The sequence below is a fragment of the Rhinolophus sinicus genome, chromosome 1, assembly GCF_057876585.1.
Source record: "Rhinolophus sinicus isolate RSI-liver-muscle chromosome 1, RSI-T2T, whole genome shotgun sequence".
Classification (NCBI taxonomy): Eukaryota; Metazoa; Chordata; class Mammalia; order Chiroptera; family Rhinolophidae; genus Rhinolophus; species Rhinolophus sinicus.
In genome coordinates, this window is record NC_142501.1 from 117,484,217 (window position 1) to 117,507,818 (window position 23,602).

The window sequence follows — 23,602 nt, forward strand, 5'->3', positions numbered from 1 at the left end:
TAACATATAAACTTTTCTATGTTTCTTTTTCCCCAATAGTACATATTGCGTGTTAATGCTCTTGACTAATTTTCAGAATGTAGTTATTTATTGAAACAATATAGATTAGAAAACTGTGTACTAGAGTTGATATCTAATTAACTTAATTACTTATGATAGGCAAGAAATAATATAGCCTATCAATTATAATATAGAAATCAATTAAATTTAGTTTCTTTATGTTTTAGTGTTCTAGAGTTCCTACTTATTCAGTCATAATGCTCTCTCCTGTTTGAGAGAAAATTCTTGGACTAAATCTAGTGCTAAAACATAGTCACCCAAAAGCTGCTTCCTTTCAAATCACTTTTTTCAAAAGTGCTCTCAAGTTAACTAACTGCTAAAAATCTCTTTAATGTTAGCTCTTTTTGGCCCTCCAGAGGCTAGAAACAGTCCAATGGATTAAATTGTAATTCTGTGAATTTCGGAAATCGTATAAATACTATAACTTTCAAAAGCCATTAGAAAAAAATCAGATGTGCTTGTTTAGGCTCAAGATGAAAAACACCATCTCCATTTGTTGTTAAGTTTGTCCAAAAATTCCTAACAGAGTTTACACTGACAGAGTTTGTAGCTCTGGCTATCTTAAGATAACTAAACTGACGTGAATTTCACCAGCTTTGTTTACATTTTCAAAACAGGCACAGGCTTGACAATACCAACCACCAACCAGCATGCATGCAACTGTTTGGTCTAAACTTTTGGGATATACTCATAATATCTGAAGACCTTTTTTAAAATAAAAAAACGTGAGGTGAACATTCCCACAAATTTACTTATTTGGTTGCATTACTTAATGGCACTATCTTTTTCTCTGTTTTCCCCTGATCTTGAAATTTCGGAGCATTTGTAGGGAGCTTGCTTTTGTCATTTAATGGATAGAGAAGATGACATATGCTGTCAAAGAATGTTCCCTAGGTAGCCTCATGGACAATAGCACTTAATTATCTCTTGGCGGGAGAAAGGAAAGTCTGGTTCAATCCCACAAAACGTGGGGAGTCCTAACTTCTGAACCGTAAACACTCAGCTAGCCAAGCGATGTACTTAATCCTATTTTGAGTCGCTGCACAACATCCACTCAGGTCCAGGGTTTAAAAGAAAAGATTCAGGCTACTAAAAAAAAAGGCTATTGGAAATTAGGAATTTGGGGGTGAAAATGGGAATTAAATCTCAATTCTAGTACTGAACTCTGCTGGATAAAATTAATGTTCACTGATAATTCCTTAATCACTGATAAATGTGGGAAACCTAGAAAATGTTTTGGAAATTTTTTTTTTAAATGTAGCAGTTCCACAAATATTTGGTGATGGAAGGAGATCTGACTCTGGGTGAACACACAATGTGATCTATAGATGATGTAATACAGAATTGTACACCTGAAATCTAGATATTAGGTTGGTGCAAAAGTAATTGTGGTTTAAAATGTTTTAAAAATAATTGTAAAAACCGCAATTACTTTTGCACCAACCTACTAACTTCACTAACCATTGTCACCCCAATAAACTTTAATTTAAAAAAAAAATGTAGCAGTTACAGACTCTGTAAAATTATTTATGAATTATAACTAGTGACTCAGTAAAATGCAGCAGACAAGTGTGGATTTTTTTTAAATTTAGTTTTTTATATTGGTTTCAGGTGTACAGAATAATGATTAGTTCTAGTGTGGCTATTTTAATATAATCAAACAAACTGATTTTTCTTATATGCCATGACACTAAAAACTGTAACTGAAAATTATTTTAATAGTCAGTTCTTTTTAGCATCATTAAAGACAATCTTAATGTTCTTTGGGTGAAATAACTTTGACATTGTGATTTTATATTTTTAAAAGGTGGAAGTAAGACCTTGCTTATAAAAGTAATGGAAATTGATAAAATTCACACTTAATAAATAGGAATGTAGATTCTTACGAACAGCCAAAATACAGTAAAACACTTGGAACACATGAAACACGCATATACTCATATGTTATTCTTCTACTATAACCCTTAGTTAAGGTTATTGGAATCTCTGTGTATTGTACATGTATATGTTATGTATATACATATATAGACTACATGTTTTACATATGTGTATATATAGATGTAGCTAGACAACACCTATCTATATCTATTATCTATCTATCATCTATCTAGCTATCTATCTCTGTGATGTATTTATCTCTGTAAATCCATAATAGCAGAGAACAGCACGGTGGTTACCAGGGGCGGGGAGGTGGGGGAAAGGTGAGATGTGGGGGAAGGGTGCTCAGGTGCAGTTATATCGGATGAATAGGTCTAGAGATCTAGTGTATGGCATGGTGACTATAGTCAATACTGTATTGTATACTGGAGATTTGCTAAGAGAGTAGATCTCGGAAGCTGTCACCATGTGTGCACACACACACGCACACACACACACACACACACACACACTCCAAAGGTAGCTATGTGAGCGATGGATATAGATGGATTACACAGATGGATATAGTCATTAGCTTGGACGTAGTTCATTTCACTACGTATGTCAAGCAACATGTTGTACACCTTAAATATAAACAGTTTTTATTTTAAAAAATAAAAATGAAAAATAAAAAAGGTTACTGGATTTCTTCAGTTCCAAATATACTATGTAGTTTACCCCATTTCCCAACTTTTAAAAGTAAGTGAGAGGCATGCCGGTTATTTTACTCATTAGATTGAAAATTCCTAGCAGTTACAGATGATAAACCCTTGAAGACTGAAATTATATATTTTATAGAGCTTAGTAAAGAATTCTCTGTATATAGAGAAAAATAGAAAAAACAAAATGTGTTGGTTAAATCAGCAGAAGGTCCAGGAACTAATCAAGACCTTCCCCTAGTTAATGTGTGATCTTGGGCAATTCATTGACTTCTGTGCCTCAGTTTCCTTATAGGTGAATTTTAGACAGTTTCACGGGATTGTAGTATGACTCGTCATATGTTATGAGACATCTTTTGCATGAAGACACTTTAAAAGGAAAAAAAATTGTCTGCTAATCATACATGATAAAATTGTGTTACTTAATAGCCATATTAAGTTCAACAATAGTTTCATTGGAGAATAGAGATATCTGCATTTGAAACTGCTAACTGGGGAGACCAAATATATATATCCAGGAAAACTTTGACATAAGGATTCATGTTTGCTGCAAATCCCATGTAACCTTAGGCTCTCTGCTGCAAACCTGGTCAGAAATTGAGAATGACAAAAGCCCATGTTCTCAGAACAAGGCCACATGTGTCTGACATGGAGTCATCCTGGAGTTTAGGAAAAGTCACTGCCACACACCTGATCTACTGCAATTCTTTTCTTGTTCTGCTGAGATTTTTGAGGGACTGAAGGTTTACGTCTCTTCCCAGATGGGTTGTTTTGTACTTTCCCTGAGGATGAGAACCCATCCAGGGCAGTGAGGACACTGGCTGTCACTGTTACTAGTCGTTTTCCAGCCCCCATCCTGGGATCAAGTATAATCCCAGAAACACAAGCGGCTATGTTTTCCCCATTTGTGTCTATTTGAAAGCCAACAATATCAAGTGATTGTTCTAGAAACACAAGTGCTACAAAGACAATGGCAGATTATATCTTCATTATCGTAATCTCAGTCTTCACATGAGTTGTCTATATTTATTTGGGATGAAAGATTCTCAGTGGCTTCATAGCACACTCTCTTCTACTAGGACCTTAATGGAGCATCTAAGTAATTTAAAACAGCAAATTACATACAGGCTGAGAATCTGTGGGCACTTTATTTTTAAAAATAGCAATATTAAGATAATGAATGTATTTTTCAATGCAGTCTAAAGAATTCAGAATATACTGACTAATAAGAAAGAAATAACGTGCATAGCAATTTTTAAGAACATCAAAAAAGACCAAATTATCACTGGAAAATTCCTGTGTTTGTTACTACCATGTTGTTTTGATCGGCAGGAAACCAATGAGGTTCTTTTCTCACAAGTTTTCTTTTTCTTCTTAACATGGCAAAAAAAAAAGTACTATAAACATTGTCACAAAACTTTGCTATAGACTAAAATGCATGTGTTTTCAGGAAGGAGACAGTGCCCTGCAGGGCGTATTGTGAAACTGGGGGAAAGTTGAAAGGATTCAAAACTGAGTGAACCATGGAAGGGAACATACTGAGTTAATCTATGTCCTAGAAAATGTTCTGTGGCTTCCAGGGAAAAGCCCTTGGCCTTGTCGTGTCACCATCTGTTGAGAAAAATATGTCTGCGCATATTCCAGAGGCCACTGTGGGACTTTTTGTTTTCCCTAAAGAATAGGCTTCTTAAATCTGGACAACATGCCAAGTTTAGGACTCAAGTTCCTCTTGAGCAATTTTCTTCCTAAATTACTAAAAGACTCTGATGACAAATACAGTTCATCCAGGTTGGAAATGGTGAGTGGTGGTCCTAATGGTTACTTTCTTTTCACAACCCAGGCAGCTGAAGATGAAAGCAATTTGATTTCAAATTATCTGCTTCTAGGATAAGGTTGGCATTCAAATATACCTTTGAAATCTCTCCAGAGCATGGCTACTTCTACTTCCTGTCACTGCTATGGCTGTGGTCCAAGCCTCTGTCCTGCCTCACCTGGCTTATGGCAACGGGCTCCCGGAAGGCCTCCGGCCGTCGAGACCCTGCACACACAGCGTACCTGCTAAAACCAAAGGTGGAGCAAGCCACTGCCTCACTCAGAATTGTCCAGGGGCTCATGAGATGAGGTGTCCTTCTTGGAAACAGATTCATCTATCTAGGGTGGAGTCTGGGTGGCACTGGATAAACCCGTTTAGAGGGAAAGCAGTGCTCATAAACCTTCATGAACCCGCTGCCCACTGCGACCTCTCCTTATGTCTTTGATGTTTCTAGATCATGCCAGCAGCTTCCACCTCCAGGAATTTGAACACTCTTCCACATATATCATCGTGACTTGCCTCCTCACCTTCTTCGTGTCTTTCCTCAGTTGTAAGCTTAACATCCAGGCCTTCCCTACCCACCTGATTTAAAATCATATACCTCCCCATGGTCCCTATGCCCCTTCTGTTCTTGTTCTTGCAAATTTAGTTAATAGACTTTATTTTTCAGAGCAGTTTTAGGTTCAAAGCAAACTGGAGCAGCCAGTACCGAGAGGTCCCATGTGCTCCCTCTCTAGCATCCATGCACAGCCTCCTCCGTTACCAACATCCCCACCAGACGGCGACATTTGTTACAACGGATGAACCTACACTGACCCATCATAATCACCCAAGTCCATAGGTTACATTAGGGTTCACGCTTGGTGATGTACCTTCTATGGCTCTTGACAAATGCATGACATGTACCCACCATTATAGTGTCATACAGGACAGTTTCACTGCCCTAAAAACCCTCTGGGCTCCGTCTGTGTATCTCTCTCTCCCCCACAGCCCATGGCAACCACTGATCCTTTTCCTGTCTCCATAGTTTTGCCTTTTCCAGAATGTCCTATAGTTGGAATCATACAGTATGTAGCCTTTTCAGATTAGCTGCTTTCACTTAGTAATATGTATTTTAGGTTCCTCCATGTCTTTTCATGGTTTGAAAACTCCTTTCTTTTTAGCACTGAATAAATATTACATTGCCAGCACGTACCACAGTTCATTAATCTGTTTACCTGTCGAAGGACAGTTTGGTTGTTTTCAGCCTCTTTCTTTTCCTACATGGTGCTCATCACCACCTAACACGCTCTCGACTTGACTTGTTCATTTTTTGTCTGTAGCGTCCATACCTCCCCAACTCTAATACAACCTTTATGAGGGTGGGGTTTTCTATTTTGTTCTCTGCTGTATCCCAGCATGTAGAACTGTACTAGTGTATAGTAGATACTTGGGAAATACACATTCAATGAAAGAATATCAAAAAGGTATTTTCCAAAAGGTACAAAAGTTACTAAATGTATCTCTAATCATATGCCACCGTGTGACGTATAAAGTGCATTTCTAGCTTTACGCAGGTCACAGCTAATGTCAATAATGAACCTCAAGTACTTAGCCTGTATCTTGGAACACAGTCAGGGTTCCTCAGGTATTTGCTTTTTACAAAAATGTGAGCTCTGTGAGAGGAGAAAACTGTCCTGCCTTACTCACCACTATATCCTGGCCGCCAAGAACAATGCCTGGTACCTAGTAAGTGCTCCAACAATATTAATTGGATGGATAATCAGTTCATCTCAATTTATTAGTTTTCTTATTTGGTCATTTGTTTTATCTGTCAGTTAGGTGCTTTTAGTGAATCAAAGAGATATTTAATAATAATTTATTGTTGAAGTAATGACTCAAACACAACCATAACTTATCATCTTGTTTGGTCCAAGCTCAATTGTCATTTACTGATATAGTCTTTAAAAAATAGCATTATTATTTCATCCCTTCTATGGGTGTTTACTAGTCTGTTGGTTAAAGCAATGTCAGGAGAAAAAAATACTTATTTATGTGCAAATGTTTAATGAATGTATCATGTGCTAGGGGGTGAAGAGAGACAGATGAGCAGATTCTTCAACAGCTGTGGATTTTGTATGGTTAAGGACTATTCAATTCATAAAATTGAAGACAACATGAAGTAAAATAGTCCTTTTCTAGAAGTAGAAAACTGCTGGAAAATCTCAGTAAAGACATAAACTAGGATGACAGAGGATTCTTTAGTAGATGTATCCTGTTGCTCTGAAAGAAAAAAACGTTAAAACAAGAGAGCCTCTATCTTGTTGAGGAAGTATAGAAGGATGTATTTCATCAAGGAAGAAATATAACATTTTTATGGATGAGTATAATACATGGTAAGTGAGGAAGCTCTCACTAACTTACCCATCATTGTTAACATCAGATACAGCAACTGTATATCCAAAATAAGATGCCATCTGCAAAGGAAAACCATAAGAGGACATACTTTGTGTTAAAAATATCACTTTTATACTCATGTCTCAATTTTTCCTGAAAGATTAATCTCATTGCAGCACATTTGTGCATTTAAATTCACAGACTCTTGGATGTGGACAGAGTCTTGGAGTCATTTAGGCTAACCCTTGACCCAATGCATAATTTTCCCCTCGATACCCCTGACGTCTGCTTGGACACCCTTTGAAGATGTTCAACAATCAGCCCATTCAATTTGTGGTCTCAGTTATTAGAATTTTCTTTGCTAAACACTGATCTGTCTATAACTACGTGTCCTTAATTCTGCCTACTTCTGCAATCTTGAACCTCACAGAATAAATCGAATTCCACTGCCACACGAAATCTCATATGGAAATATTTTCAGCTGGTTCACCATCCTGGGCCCCTCCTTCTTAGAGATACCAAAGAAAACATCCGAACCTATGAGTACACTGAGTGTAACTAATCAGAGTGCCATCATCTTTCCCGTATTCTAGCTCTTAAATTTTTGTTTTTCAACCTATGCTTTCAAGATTTGTAATCTTTTCTGATTTGGCCCATAGTTTCAGCTTGTCAAGATTTTTTGTCTCCATATTCTGCCATCCAATGCTTTAGTGACTTAGTGCCCAATCAGCCACAATCCGCTAGAAAGAGTGCTCCACAGAAGGCAGAGACTTTGGTCTGTGTTGTTCACCCTTCCGTCGGCCCTGCATGACCAAGGCCTTGCTTAAAGCAGCTGCCAGTACTCTCTGCAGAGAACGAATACATGAGTTAACAAGTGTTGCACAATAATTCAATTCCCCCACCTCTTTTCTCTATTCCAAACATACATTGTGTGAAATTCTTACTCCTGGTGTAGTGTTGTATGGCCTTTACTCAGAGGAATTTCATCTATGATGTATTAAGTTCTGAGGTTCAAGATGGCAGAACTAGGTGGCATTGAGGATGAGAAATTATAGAAAGGCCAAATTATTTAACAGTGTTAAAAAGCTTATAATGATTAAAAAATGTAAAGTGAATCTGAGCAAAGAAGTCTTGCCAAATGGTTTAATGAATTAAACCATTAATTATCACCACTTGGGAATAATGTTCAAAGTTCATAAATCCATCCAATTTCACTATCATCCCAGCCTTATTTCTCCATATTTACCACAAAAGTATCATGAGAGACATCGTTAAATGTTTTGTTGAAACTGCAGAATAATGGATAAACTAAAGCCCCAATTTTGGGGGCAAGAGGAGGAATGTAAAAAATGTTCAGTGTTCATTGAAAAACTCTATTAATCAAAATTGCTTGACAAATGTGTTATTCCAAATTTATGTCTCTCGCTAACAGTTGAGCATTTTTCAGTATCTCATACCATAATCCAGAAGGCCAAGATGTAACTTGGCCAGATTAAAATGTGAGACTTGCTAGAAGCTCCGTAACCTGGGTTGGTAGCTAAGAGAGAAAATTGGTTGCCCAAAGAAACTAATTCAACTCACGATTGGCTCCCTTAGATGGCAGTACCACATTCATTGGTTAAAGAAATGTGGTGAATTTCCACAGGTCACAATACCCAGGGAAATGCAGGGTAGTTGATGAATGTGACCCCAGGCCATGTTACATCAGGAGAGTGACAGAAGCCTGTTTTCAGAAAGTTGGCCCATTCTTAATAAGACCTCAGCCAGTGACTGAGTATGGAGCACTTCCTCACTGGGAGGCAGGGAGCAGAACCAGGTAGCTTGTCAACCTCGTTTAATGTTAGGATCAAGGGAGGGCTCCAGTCACAGTGAGGAAGGGAGGCAGTGCCCAGGCCCATTGATTCAACCACTAGTGGGACCTACGAGAAGCCTGTGTCTTCTCAGAGGAAGGCGGGAATCCAGAACTCACCAGTACGTACACTACATACAGGACTGCAATATAACAGGCTCCTTCTCCGATATCAGCAATATAACAGGGTCCTTCTCAGATCCCAGCAATATAACGGGGTCCCTCTCAGATCCCAGCAATATAACGGGGTCCCTCTCAGATCCTAGCAGTTAGTGGTATTTTGGCTTTTAAGAATCATATTCTCTATTTATGATTTACCACTACCTGAAATTATCATGGGCACTTATTTGTTTGTTTATTGTCTTCTCCCCAATTCCCTTTCCCAGCGGCATGAAAGTTGGGATCTTGGTTTTATTCCCAGTGCCTAGAACAGCTTCCAGAACATAGTAGGTGCACAGTAAATATTTTATTTTATGAACGAATAAATGATATAAGTATTACTATATGCTATTAGTACCTAGTGGCAGTAATTATTTGATATTAAAATGTCTTTACCTGTTCACCAGTGAAATTCTGAATAAAGGTCATGTCTGTAGAGTTAATGATTGAAACCTGAAATTACAGAAATTAGATAGGTTACATTATTTGCTATAGCATTGGAGAAAAAAATAATAATAACTTAAATCATTTTTAAATTTTGCAGAAGATTGATAAATGGTTAGCTATATATAAAATAAAAATGTAAGGCCATGAGAATGATCTTTAAAGGAATCCAGTTGAACTTTTTGTTTAGGGTTAAGTCTGGGATCCTTTCAGACAAAATGCATGCTTACTACTCTGAAGTGGAGAAATAATATTTGAATTCAAGAATACTGAGAGCAGTTAATCTGATGGTCAGTTAATTGATCTAATCAGGATTTTTGTGCACATGCTACTGTGAGAGATTGGAGATTATGGCTCTTTGCAAAAAATGCAATTTTAATGTTATTCACATAGCACAATTATTCCTTTAAATTCTATTCTGTCAACCCCAACTCTGTACATATTACCAGGTTTGTAGAATTAAAAAAGAAAAGAAAATATTTAAAATATTTTTATTTCAAAAGTTTTTCTTTCCATAAACCTATTTATCTTCTTTTCCTATTTGTGTGGTAACTAGTTATAGTGGGTTTGAATACTCCATGTTTCTATTTGGAAGTGGGGTCTTTTCAATTGAAATAAATTAAGGATCTCGAGATAAAATCATCCTGGGTTTAGGGTGGGCCGCATATCTAATGACTGGTGTCCTTGTAAGAAAAGGGAGGACACACATGGATACAGATGGACAAACGCCATATGAAAACCAAGCCACTAATGGAGTTTAAGCTGCCGGATGCCAAGGAAAGGCAGGGCTGTGTGAAGTGGGAAGAGGCAAGGAGGGTTCTCCCCTAGATGCACTGGAAGGAATGTGACCTTGCAGACACCTTGCTTTCAGACTTCAGGCCTCTTGAGAGAATAAATTTGTGTATTTTGAGCCACCCAGTATGTGGTAATTTGTGATGGCAGCCCTAGGAAAACTCCTGCCCTAGGGCAATAACACTTGATTTTATCATTTCTACCATAGAAGACATATTAACGTGTTGATCCCATCAACAATGGGATCCTCTGCAATTATTCCTAGATTATGTACAAAGGTAGGCTGGCTGCATGGGTGTGTGACCTGTGCAGTCAAACGGGCCCCAGGCTCAGATGAACCCTGCCCTTGGTTTAATGTCCAGCTATCACTGACCTGAAATTCTTAATAATTTTGAACAAGGTGCCCTGCATTTTCATTAGACACCGGGTCTTACTGATTATGTAGCTGATCTCACACTTAGATCAGAAAAACAAAAAAATCGGGCCTCTTTTTGGAAGGAGATAGGCATGGATCCATTAGGGTTTGCTATTAAAGGGCATTTAAAAAGATTTGAAAGTTGTATGAAACAAAACATTTCTTTGCATACATAAGAAAATATCCAGTAGTGCATTCTTCATACTCACATATCCAAAATTCTGTGCTCCTCTTGGAACTCCAGCAACCAATTCTGGTGAGAAAAATTGTTATTTAGAAGGTGAATTACACATATACTTTAAAGCTATACAACAAACCAGTTAAAGATAGTGCTTTTTAAATGAGTACATCATGTAGGAAGCTGGAAGTTTGAAGTCATGGTTTTGCCTGCATGGGATTTTGCTTCTGCTATAGACAATAGAAAACAGAAGACCAAAAGTCAAACTCTGAGATTTACCAGTCTCCATCACCAGTCTCCATGTGTTTCTGCCTCCAGAACATACGCCTGGCTTCTCAGGTCTGTGTGTGATTTGTAGGTTAAACCTCTAACCTTGATTACTCCAGTTTTTATCGTGATGACATCTTCAGTACTAATGTAAATACTAACAGCTCCTGTCACACTACCATGTTAAAACAGCTTCGATTGCGTAAGGAAAAGCCACATAGCCTAGGTGATACAAGTCTGGCCCCTGGAACTGTTTGTTGGCAGCAGAATTAGGACACAACCTGGCAGCCAAGGTGACCCCCAGAAGGAAGCATCAATTAATCAACTATAGACACACAGGAAACAACTCTGGTGGAAAGCGGCAGCGTCTCCCAAGGCACAGAGATCTGGCTCCAGATTCAGAAAGCAATGGTTTTGATCCTTGGCTCTGCTGTATACTTGAGATAAGTCACTGAACCTAATTTTTTTCAGGCACCTTCAACAGGTAGGAGCTGGAATTGCTGTTTATCAAAGATCATTCCAGCTCTTGTTTCTGTAAACCTAAATTATTCTTTGATTCATTGGGGTTAAAATTTTAATTTAAAGAAGAAGGGCCTGGAAGAGAGCCCCCTTTGATTCAATTCCTCTTCCTCCAATCCTGCCCCTGAGGAGAGAGCACAAATTCCATCAGGAGCTCTCCCTGGTGTGCCGAACTCCAGCAGAGCTGGGTGCTCCTGAGGTTACCATTAATAATCAGAGAGGACGCCTTTGGGGTTAGATGTTGGACTTGTCCATAGTAAATTAACTCATTTAAACCACAAATATTTACAGGCAGACAGGATATGCAGTGAACAAAACAGACACAACTGCCTGCTGTCATGGAGCCAATCCTCTAGTTGGAAGAAGCAGTTAAGCCAATAAGGTTGGTGGAGAAAACTAAGCAGTACCGTGGTACAGCGATTGCTGGAGTTGGGATGAAGAAGGACTTGTGATTTATTAGGGTGGTCACGGAAGGACTTAGAGAAGGTGACTCTTGAGCAAAGACTGAAGAAAGTGAGGAAGTAAATATTACGGAGATTGCGGAGAAATATGTTCTAGTCAGAGGGAATGAGTCAAAGGTCCTGAGGTACACGTGTGTCTGGCGTATTCAAAGGCTAGTAAGGAGACCAGGGTGGCTGGAGTAGAGGGACTGAGAGGTAGAGGAGTAGGAGTCAAGGTCAAAGTAGTTAGTAGCTTAATGATTAGAGTCTTTAGGTCATTGTGAAGACTTGGATTTTAGACTGAATGCGTTGGGACATCATTGGGAGCAAAGAAATGACAGGATCTGCTGTCTGATTCTAAAGGGCCACTCTCGCTGCTGGGTTTAGGGTAGAACACAGGAGGGCAAGGAGGAGCACACACACGCCAATTAGGAAGTTATTGCAATAATGCCCATGGGGACTTGGATCCGTAGGTGCCGTGGAGGAGATGAGACAGGGTCAGAGTCTGGTCTTATTTTGAGAGTTTAGTTAGCAGGCTTTGCTCATGGGTAAGATATAGATGGGGTATGAGAGAAAGAGCACAGTTCAAGGCTGACTTCAAGGTGTTTGGCTTGAGTAACTGGGAGGTTGGCATTGCCACTTACTGAAACGGAGATGACGGAGGGTAGGGCATGTGTCAGTGGGAAGACCTAAGCTCGGTTACGAGCTCATTAAGTTTAGGATAGCTATTCAGATAGAGATGTTGAGTGGAGAACTGGATACATGAACTTGGAATTCAGTGTAAGCTGGAGAAGTAAGTGAGACTGGATGAGATTATCCAAAGAGAATTCAAAGAGTAAAAAAGAGTCCAGATATTTAACCCTGGAACACGTGAATGAGGTGAGGGAAACTAGAGAGGAACCAGTAAAACAGAGGGAGACGGAGCTGCCAGTGTCTGGGAAGGCAAGGGAAGAAATGAAGAGGGATGGATTAACTCTGGCAAATGCTCCTGTTTGTCTCGGAAGATGAACTGCATGGAGACCTCTGGTTTGCTTGACAGGAGCAGTTTCACTAGAGGGATAGTGGTCTGTTCTAATAGGAGTGACGTTAAGAGAAGGGAAGCTGCAGAACTAGCAGACAGAGATACAGGCAGAGAACAGTGAGGGCTGTTTTGAAGCAGAGAAATACAGGCGGTAGCTGGAAAGGAAAGTGGGATAAGAGATTTTTTAATATGGGAGAAATAAGAGTGTGCTTGTATGTTGGTGGAAGTGATCCCATAAGAAGGGAAAAAACTGATGATGTGAGACAGAGAATCAAGAATTGCTAGAGTCGCATCTCTGAGTCACAAAAGGGGTGGGATCTGGTGCAAAGTGGAATGATTAGCTTTAAATAGGAGCATGGACAGTTCAACTGTAGCAACAGGAGGAAAGGGGAAGTGAGTCCTTAAACAATGAAACGGGGTTCAGAAAAACTAAGCTATCTGGATAGGTGGTCAGGAAAGCTGTTAGAATTGGTAGCACACTGCTTGGTTTTCAGTAATCTGTTTTTTAGGAATTAAGTAATGGAGTTGCTTGATTTCAACCAGGAAAGATTTCAACCAGTTTGTCAACCAGGAAAGATTAAGAGAAATTATGCCATTTGATATACATGGCAACTACTACATCTCACATCCCACAAACACTGATGTTTTCTTTGAAACACATCAACCATCATCATACTCAGGAACTTTGGAGTCTGTAATTTAATATGGCCACGACACTAAGACGTTATTAAATGTAATATTGATTAAAAGTGTTCATAACTGTTTAAAAATGATCGAGCCAGTAAATTGATTGGAATCTGAAGCAAGTTAGGAGAACTGTCACTCATCTGCCTAAATATTCAGTGGGAAGGAAAAATAGGAGACTGTTCTTAGAACCATTTCAATAACTCGTGGCAAAACCTTTAGAGGTCTCTTAATATCATAAGTATGTGCAGGAAAGTTTTAGATCTCTGGCCTCAAAATACATGATGTGGACATCAACCCCCCTGGTGAGACTCAGAACGGAAGCCAGGGTTTATTGAATGTCTTCTACCCACTGGACAATGTGCCATGTTTTTTTATAATATTTCCCTCACTGAACCTCTCAAAAGTTGTCCCTTTTTGGCAGGTTGGGAAATCGAGGCTTAGAAAGGTTCAGTCACCATACATAGTTAGTGAGCAGTAGAACTCAAGAGCTGGCAGCAAAATCAATATTTTTTTCCCATCATATTAAATGAATTTCCTAGGATTCATTAGGGAAAGATCAATTTCTTGGGCCTTAGCTCACCACACCTCATTTTAAAATGAGAATGGAGGACCTTTTTTGAGCACATTTGAAAATTAGATGAAAGTGATGCATCTTCTCACCAGAAAAATTCACGCATATATAAAATTTTGCATATAATTACTAGGGGTTCAAATGCCATGAAGTCCCCCCAAGAGTTATAAGGATCCAGTATTACGAATCTCTCATCTTTGAACATCAAGTTGCTCACTGTTTTTCATAGAATTCCGATTCCTTCTTGTCTAAGTAAGTAAATAGTGAATATGGGCATCCTTGGACTTGGAGTGTTCTGATGAACAGATCATGAACTCTGCTAGTGCCTTTACTTTAAGAGACCTGCAAATCACTTAAAATTTGTATCTATTTTCTAGATATTCTGAGATCCGATGGAAAATTCTAATTTTCTACCATCTTTCCACATGATGAGTTGTCATGTATCATCATTAATTTCCCTGGGTGAGAACTGTGTGCTCTTCTGGAAAGCTTTCCAACAAGAGCCTAGCTCCATGTTTAAAACTTACTTGGCACATTTTGCACTTTCCTTTGCTAAATTATTGATTTTAAGATCTGACTTTATAAAGGTGATAGCTATTCAATTCTGTCTATGATGGTCCCTAACCCAAAGGTCCTTATTATGGCCAATATTTAAATAGTGCTTTTATGTGTCAGGTATTGCACCGTCTTATGAATATATAGGATTAACTCATTTAATCCTCACAAGAATCTTTTTTTATACATAAATTTTATTGGGGAATATTGGGGAGCAGTGTGTTTCTCCAAGGCCCATCAGCTCCAAGTCGTTGTCCTTCAACCTAGTTGTGGAGGACGCAGCTCACTGGCCCATATGGGAATTGAACTGGCAACCCTGTTGTTCAGAGCTCGTGCTCTAACCAACTGAGCCACCTGGCTGCCCCCAAGAATCTTTTGATAGATGATACAATCATCACCATCATCATCCTTCTATAGGAATAAAGAAATGGAGGCACTGGAATGTTAGGCAACTAGGTCATAGACCTAGTAAGTGGCAAAGTCATGGTCTATAGTTTTAACTACGACAATAAATTGTCTTTTAGTATCTTGAAGAAGAAAATTATGGAAAGAGAGGGCCTTTACGAATTAGCTTGTATTTAAAAGAAAAATGCTCTTTAAAAAAAAACAACTGTTTTCAACATCCATGTAACAGCAATTTTTTTTTTTTTTTTTTTTTTTTTTTTTTTTTTTTTTATGAATTTCTGCTTTGTATGTGTTAACCTAAACAGAAAAGACCAAAGTGAAAGGCAACACATTTATTTGGAATCCAAAAGAATAGCTATTGGGGAAGCACTGATTCAGGCAAAAACACAAATACTGTTCTGATTAGGAGGTGAAAGGATTTATGAGAAAGGGAAGGGAAACAATTACATCAACAGAAGGAAAGAATTTCTATAGGTGCAGATAAGGTAAAATTGTGATGCTAATTCTAAAGAATGTTTTTAATTTTCAGTCCATTAGCCATCAGTCAGGTAGTCGTAATATCTGATTTCTGGTTATCTTTGCAAACAGTTGTTTAGGACACAATGTTGCTTTAGACCCAGTCAAAAGGTTATTTTGCTCTGTTTTAACATTCCATAGGTTTGAGGCATAAGATGTGCAAGACAGTTCCTCTGGGATGGCAGCTCCAACTCCATTTTAAAGTGGCTCCATTTATTATTATTTTTACAAATGTCTTGTCCACATGAAACCACTAAAAGAGCTGTGATGATTCCTAAAGATGGCCATATTTCATTTACTCTTAATTATTTGTGAATTAGTTAAAACACATTAGTGAAAAACAGTTATGTTCATATGAAACAAGATAGAAAATTGCAAATATTGATTGCTGGTTGAGTATTAAATATCAGTATTTAAATAAATAAATAAATATTTAAATATCAGTAGTAAAGTCAAAGCTACCATTTATTGTCTAGTATATGAAAGGTATTGCTATGGATTGAATGTCTGTGTCCCGTGAAATTCATATGCTGAATCCCAACCCCCAGTATGATGATATGAGGAAGTGGGGACCTCTGGGAGGTGATTAGATCATGGACGTAGAGTTCTCATGAATGGGATTAGTTCTGTGTTTAGAACTTTACCCTAGCACTTACTACAGTGTTTTCATCAGATAATTTGTGCTCATTGTTTAATGTCTGTCAGCCCCATTAGACTGTAAACTCTGAGATTAAGGACCATTTATTCGCCTCTGTGTCTTCAACACTTCACACATAGCCTGGTATGTAGCAGGTGCTCAAAAAATATTTAATGAATGAATGAATGGTAAATGCCTTAAAAAAGGAAAAATGAGATGATATAGGAGTTTAAAGAGGGAAACTAAGGAAGGATTTCTGGAGGAAATGACATTTGAAATGGACCTAACCCCCCCCCCCCAAAAAAAAACAAAACAAAACAAAACAAAACAAAACAAAACAAAAAAAAAAAAACAAGCAGTATTTGACCACTGGAAAGTGAGGATGGATACAGAATCAGAGGTGGGGAAACAAAAAGTGAGGGGCATATATGAGAATATGGATTAGTTTGTTCTGTTATTTTAGGTTTGGGCATCTCCAAAGGGAAAAAGGAAATAGTGTGGAGATGTTGGGCTGTTGTTGGATAGAGAGTTTAATTTGAACATGTCTGATATGAGATTCCAGAAACTAAAATGAAGGATCTTGATTCCTCACATTTGATGTGTCACTAACAGCATGGCTTTTGTCTAAGTCACTTAATCATCTGTATTTTTTTCATTCCTAACTTGGGACTACTGGACTAATTTTTATTGCTTAACTAGATTTGTAAAGATTGGTATTCAGTCTTCTGAAATCCTTTGAGACTTAAAAATCTGTGCCAAAGTGTACTTTTTTCCTACAAAATATTATCATATACATCCTGGGATTCTATTTATATACATTTTGTGTAGCAAACAAAATTACACCTGTAAAAGGTCTTTTTAGATCATTTTACCTTATCCCCATGTTTTATAAAGGACTTACATTGAACAATGTCTCTCACCTTGCTGAGAATCTCCTGTAAATTCCCCAGCAGCAACTGAATATCCTGTTTTAAAGAAAAGAGACAAACTAATTACAAGTTTATGAGGCTTTACCAATGAGCTCTATATCTAGAAAACTGAAAGAACTACCATAGTACTGCTTTGTATAGAAATCTCAACAAATGCTATAACATAAAAGTTTAGGGTTCTATAAAGGGAAACATTAATTGAACCAATATGAACACTTTTGTACTAAATCCTCTAGGCTCAATAGACCCCCTACTTCTGAGTGTGGCCACACAGTCAGTCTCTGAAGTCACTTTTTAAAGCAGGAATGCTTCATACCCCACCTTAAATTGTAAATGGCGGCCACTGGATTTTAAGGTCACTGATTCACGGTGATCAGACATGATACTTTTAAAGGTATCCTTTGTGCAAAGGTTTTGCTATGTCTGATCACCAACGAGGCCTACTTCCTAATTCATTTAATGACGGTCTTCCACAAATTTCATTTAGCTCTAAAGTGAGGTGAGGTGACAAGACCTAAGGTGACAAGACCTAGCTATAAATTTTAGAAATTCATTGAGCAATCAAAATGCCAATAGGATACCAAAGGTAAGAAACAGTAGTGATGAAATGATATTGTACATAATGAATTTTGAGGTCATTCTACCAACTGGAATGTCTCTTGCGGTTGCTCTAGAAACCAGAAAGGCCGCTATCATATTGCCTGTGTAGTACCAGGCAGCCCCACTAATCCACACTACTCACTACCGGCAAAATATCTTATATGCAAGAGATTGTTTAGAGAGCCTATAAAATAGCTTTCATATCATGTAGGTTATGTGTCATGACTGAATCAAAAGAAAAGAAAAGAGTCCACTCTGAGGTAATAAGAAAAGAAAACGTGCATAAAATACCAAATAATATCAGGTAACTGAGGGATAAATTTTGTCTCTATATTTAATGTTTGTCTATTGAGAAACCACAAATATCTTGAGCAATGGATCTCACCAAGGTAACTATCATCGTAGGAAGCTGGAGCCACTTCTGTCTGTTTTTCTCGAGCCAATTTCCTTAGAATATCCTTGAATGAGTAATTTGCAATGATGTCGGCAATACTAGCAGTGATCACCTGACCTGCATTCAAACGAATTAAATACATCAATTGAATGAATGCAAGAGGCAGGCCCTCCCTCAACAGACACAGAATGTCTGAACAACACATACTTCCTTAAAAATGGTCATGGAATTGTATGTATTTCCAAGATAAATTTTCTTGCCTGTCACTAGAACTCCAGTGTGAAATTGGTTATAGCTGGGTAGGGCTTTCCATTCTGATAGAAGAACCAAAGATGAACTACATATTTTATTTGTCTTCCTGCTGCCTTCACCATACATACTCCCTCTACCTCCAAAAGATAATAATATCTAAGAGTGAAAATGCCTGCAAGCAAAATTTATGTGATTAAATTTTTATTCTAGAACATTCTAGCTAGAAGAAATGTCATCTAGCTTTGAGACCATCTAGCCAAATTATAACTTGTTACAGGTGAGGAAACAGGCCCTAAGAGCTCAAGTATGTTTTCCAAGGTCACGTGGCTTTGCTATTAGGGTATCTGGCATTACAACAAAGGTCTCCTTTGGCATTCTAATAAGACTTTTTGTGTTCTCACAAAATATGTATTAAATCTAAATCATGTGATTAGGAGATTGTAAAACAATACCAGCTATGTTAAAGGAAGGAATTAGCAAATCTTTGAGCCATTTACTTTTTATGCTAAACTGTAACATTATGACAGGCAGCAAGGTCCAGTGAGATTCAGAATTTTAGCAAACAAAGGAATCCATAGCCACCAATATTGATAGGATAAGAACTTTGGTTAATCACTCCCACATAAAGTCACTATCAGACATCTTGAAATATGATTGTATTAAGATGGCCAGTAATTTCCCACTACAATTTCTAGCGTTCCTATGTCTATTATGGACACCTAAGGAAGATGTGATCTCATGCTCTTTGGAGGAAAAATGGAGGAATGCTTTCAAGAGACTAACATTTAATATTAATTTTAAAGCCAAATTATTCTTTGAAAATTCACACATAATTCCCACAGTCTTATTTGAAGTCCGAAAAGAATAAAACTGCCAAGCGAGGCCATAAATATTTCCAAGTGACTGTGCCTGAAATAACTGTTCTTATATTAAGACAATGGTATTTACACATGAATTTCGGAACAATATCTGTAGAATTTGCCAATTTTCTCTAGGGTAAAGCTAAATACCCCCTTTCTTCCTCTTATATACATATTGCCTTTGCTTGTTTCCTTTTAGCTGCTTCTGTAAACATTATAATCTTAAGACTGAATAAAATTTTAAATGATCTATCTCAGACAAATGCTTCTATGTACCCTTGATATGGCTAATTTTCAGCAAATCATCTGTAGCAGACATTTTTCTATTTAAGGAAAAGACAGAATTGTGTGAAATTAATCAAATGAATTAGAAGACAATCTTTCAAACACATAATTTTATTTTATAGTGATCCACTGCATAAAATATATTATTTTTCAGTTTGCAAAACAATTTTAAAGACTGAAATGTTAATTATTTGACGTTCATAGATGTCTATGTATGAATTAAGCTTCACAGTAATTTCATATAAAATTTTATCATAAATCCGTCTCTCCTATATCTTTCCCATTGGCTTTTAAAAATGATCATGGCCCCTTCCATGAAAAACAAAACAACATCAGTCAGCTCTCTCTCTCTCAGACTCTGTCTTTGTCCTAATACAGCCATAATTCAGTCTGTATTCTCTGTAATCTCTCTTTAGGCAGCCTGTCCACACCATGATTTCAGTTATCACCAATACACAAGTAATTTTTCTTTTTTAAGCCTAGATATCTCCTCTGAGCTTAAACCCACACATCTAAATACTTAGGTGAAAAAGTGTTTTTATAAACATGAGGTTCTACTATAGTGGCCTGAGGCAGAGGAGAGGAAGAAATGTTACTGTGTTTTGCATAAAATAAGTACATCCATTTGTTTAATAAAATAGATCTATTATTGCAAAATACATACATACATACATACATACATACATACATACATACTTAGGTGAAAATTCTTGATACCTCAAATATTTTCATACTCAACATAACCAAAGGAAACTCATATTCTTTCCTCTCCAACACACTCCAAACCTATGCTCTTCCAGTGTTCTCCATCTCAGTGTGTTGGGTCCACCTATAACCATTCCATAAGTCAGAAATATACTCTTGACATTCTCCCTTCCCTCACCCCTATACGTCCAAACTATTATCTAGGCCGTTTATTTTGCCTCCAAAGCATCTCTCAAATTTCTCCTCTTTTTAAATGTTACCGTCACCACTCTAAGAAGCAAACATCTTCATCTGAACCTTATAACTAGTTTACCTTACACACTTAGAACCAGCCTATAACCTGTTAACTAGTTTGCTGATATTTCACTTTGGCCAGCCGCCTATCCACTTTCCATATTGTAGCCAGAGCGATCTTTTCAAAACACAGACGTGGTTCTAGTGTCCTGAGCTTAAAATTCTCCAGTGGTTTCGTCACCCTGATTTCCCTCCGTTCTCACCTCCCTGCACTCCTTTATGTCATGGAACATTTTCAATTAGTGGACATTTGGTCCTGCCCAAAGGTCCAGGCTTAGAAAAGGTCCCTGGGTTCAAATAGCCCATAATGTTTATTTACACTTTGGGGTTACAGGATTAAAGCATAAAAATACTGTTACATTTTATTGGTCCAATAATTATGTTGTGGCTATACTGGCAGTAATAACCCTTCCTGCCTCAGCAGCCTAGCTGGTCATGGCGCGTGGGTTAGGTAGATGGGTTGGCATGGACCAAAAGTCTCCATGGACGTTTTGGACCAAATGTTCTGCAAAGGACATTTTCACACAGTCCCTCCTCTCTTTGCCTTGTTATTTCCTACTTGAGGTTCAGATCTCAGTTCAGGGTTGCCTGCTTCCAAATGAGTAGACCGCCGGGCTGCTGTTGGCCTATGTAACACCTTTATAAGAATTAGAGGGAATCACTCCCTCTGGGCAGATGTCATTCTGCCCAGGATTCAGGGCTTCCGCAGCAGAGCACAGGTGGCACTTCAGCTACCTGTCAGCCAGAGGACATTTGCATGCAGCCACCCGGGAAAAGCCTCCTATCATTTCACGGCCCATCTTGACACACCTTTCCTTCATAGGTAGTATCATGCCTGGGGTTTCTCAGGTACTTGAATGAGTATTCAATGAATGCCTGGTCTTTCCGCAGATAGTAACCTCTGTGAGGGCAGGAACAATGTCTATCTTTGTGCATTATTATGTCCCCAGCAGCTGGCACAAAGCCTGGCATAGCTGCAGCAAACAGGTGGTGAATAAATGAATTATGTTGCCACTGTACTTTAAAACATCATTTATATAACAAAGTACAAACTGAAATGATGCTTGATACATTTGAGAAATGATAAATTTGGATATAAAATTCACATAATAAAAAGTCAATATTTAACGTTTCTCTGCTTCATCTCCTTGTTAGTAACAACAAACGGGCATTTCTTCTCTGCTAACACAACATACCTTGCCAATAAAAACTTCCAGGTCCTCCTACGATAAGGTCTCCATTCTATAAAACAGAAACAACAATTGGAAAAGAAAGATGGTGATTTTCTTAAAGGGTGATAAGTTATTGTTAATAAGGATTGCTCTAACAATGTGTGATACATAAAAAAGCAATTTTTAAAAGAGGCCCTTATAGTTGAATCACACAGGTCATTTCCTTTCCTTTCTTGCTTTCAATTATTTAATGTTATATTAAATACTTTTAATTGGATGCAGTTAGTTGAGTTGAATTCTCTCCCCTGAGAATATATAAGTTCAGGGTTTTTTGTTTTTTTGGCACTGCTGCAATGAAGCAAAATATCTACATGTTTAGTGCTTTGCAATTAGCAGACCTGGTCTTTTGAGCCTTGGCAATAAAATTGAAAATTTGGTTCCTATTTATCTCAAGGCCACAGTGATGCCTATTTTTTTTTTCCATATATATATCTGCAAACCCACCCTTCCCAGGAGAGAGCAAAAAGTCCAGACTAGCAAATATAAATTTTCTCTCTTATATAATAACCCCACCTTCTATACTCTGCATCTTTAATTTTCAGTGGGGGAAGAAAAGACAGAGAGTAAAACGTCAGATGTTGATGAAGTTTATATCTTTAAAACCATGGAGTCTTTGCCTTCTGTATTCTTATTACACAGCTCTGTGTTTAATTTTGGGAAAGGATATGTGAATTTTAACACACGTTGAATCTAATAGGTCAATTACAGCAAAGAGATAAAACAATTTACAGATGCTTGTGATCTCTTCAAAAGCACATTTCTTTACTGAGTTTTTGAGATTATTTTCATTTAAAAATGATTACCACAAGGGGTGGGAAGAAAGACGGTTGTTTTTATCATCTGTATTTCTGTACTATTTTAGTAGGTTATCATATGCATAGATTAGTGGAAATAAAGAGTAAACAGAAAACTTTAAAGGAGTTGCCAAAAGAGGCTAGATATATACCAAACGGTTCTTTTGTTGTTGCTGGTTACTGAGGGATGAGGGTGGAAGCGAGAGGCAGAAGGTAAAAAAAAAAAAAATCAGGTAAGATCAATATTTAGAAGGTACAAGGAAAAAGGAATTCACCTTATAAAAATCCAGACTGAATCCTGCTTGGCAGTAACCCTGTCCTTCAGGATCAGCATTACCTAGAATGATCAAAATATATATGATGTTATAATGTCATCATTCCCAAGACGTATTTTAATAACCAATTCAGGATATTCTCTTGTTTTCTCTCTAGACTTCTACATTTAAAATGATCAATATGTGTTTTATATTTACTTTTAAATTTATTCCAAGTCATTTATTAAACCTATTTCCATCATTTTCTTGTCCCAAATATCACTGTGATTCTAGAGTAAGATCCATAGGAATGATGTCCCTTGGAGTTATTATACTGCGTTTTACAACTCACATTTGAAGAAATGAAATCTCCACCTCCCAGATAGGCTTCAGTTCTCTAAGTGGCAGTAATGTGTTCCTGCATTGACTGTGTGTTCTGAATGAAGCCAGATCATTCCCAAAAGCAATGTCTTGAGGAAGGGAGGGCTAAACGTACTGGTCACCACGGTGAGGGCACCAACAAATATGCCAATTTTTATGATCTCTAATAGGAAATTAACTTTACATTATTCTATTGCCATTAGTTAGGTCAGTTTGGAAATTGCATTTCTGGTCACAGTGAATCTTGAACATTGCAATATTAGTGTTCGCAAGAGAGCAAACTCTAGTAATGGCTTATTTTGTACTCTGTCCAATCCAGGTCACTAACGAAATGCACCAGTT

The 23,602-nt window shown here is 37.7% G+C and overlaps 1 protein-coding gene across 2 annotated transcripts in view; it reads right to left on the reverse strand.

Annotated features, from left to right (window-relative positions):
* The window catches only part of ITGA8 (integrin subunit alpha 8), a 165,973-nt gene that overhangs the window by 108,120 nt on the left and 34,251 nt on the right, over window positions 1–23,602 (reverse strand). For both annotated transcript variants that reach the window (XM_074324800.2, XM_074324799.2), the window contains 7 exons: window positions 22,901–22,962; window positions 21,796–21,841; window positions 18,195–18,320; window positions 17,201–17,245; window positions 10,694–10,737; window positions 9,230–9,286; window positions 6,853–6,905 (listed from right to left, as the gene is read on the reverse strand). In XM_074324800.2, the coding sequence (XP_074180901.2) occupies window positions 6,853–6,905; window positions 9,230–9,286; window positions 10,694–10,737; window positions 17,201–17,245; window positions 18,195–18,320; window positions 21,796–21,841; window positions 22,901–22,962 (433 nt within the window). The remainder of the gene's footprint in view (window positions 1–6,852; window positions 6,906–9,229; window positions 9,287–10,693; window positions 10,738–17,200; window positions 17,246–18,194; window positions 18,321–21,795; window positions 21,842–22,900; window positions 22,963–23,602) is intronic.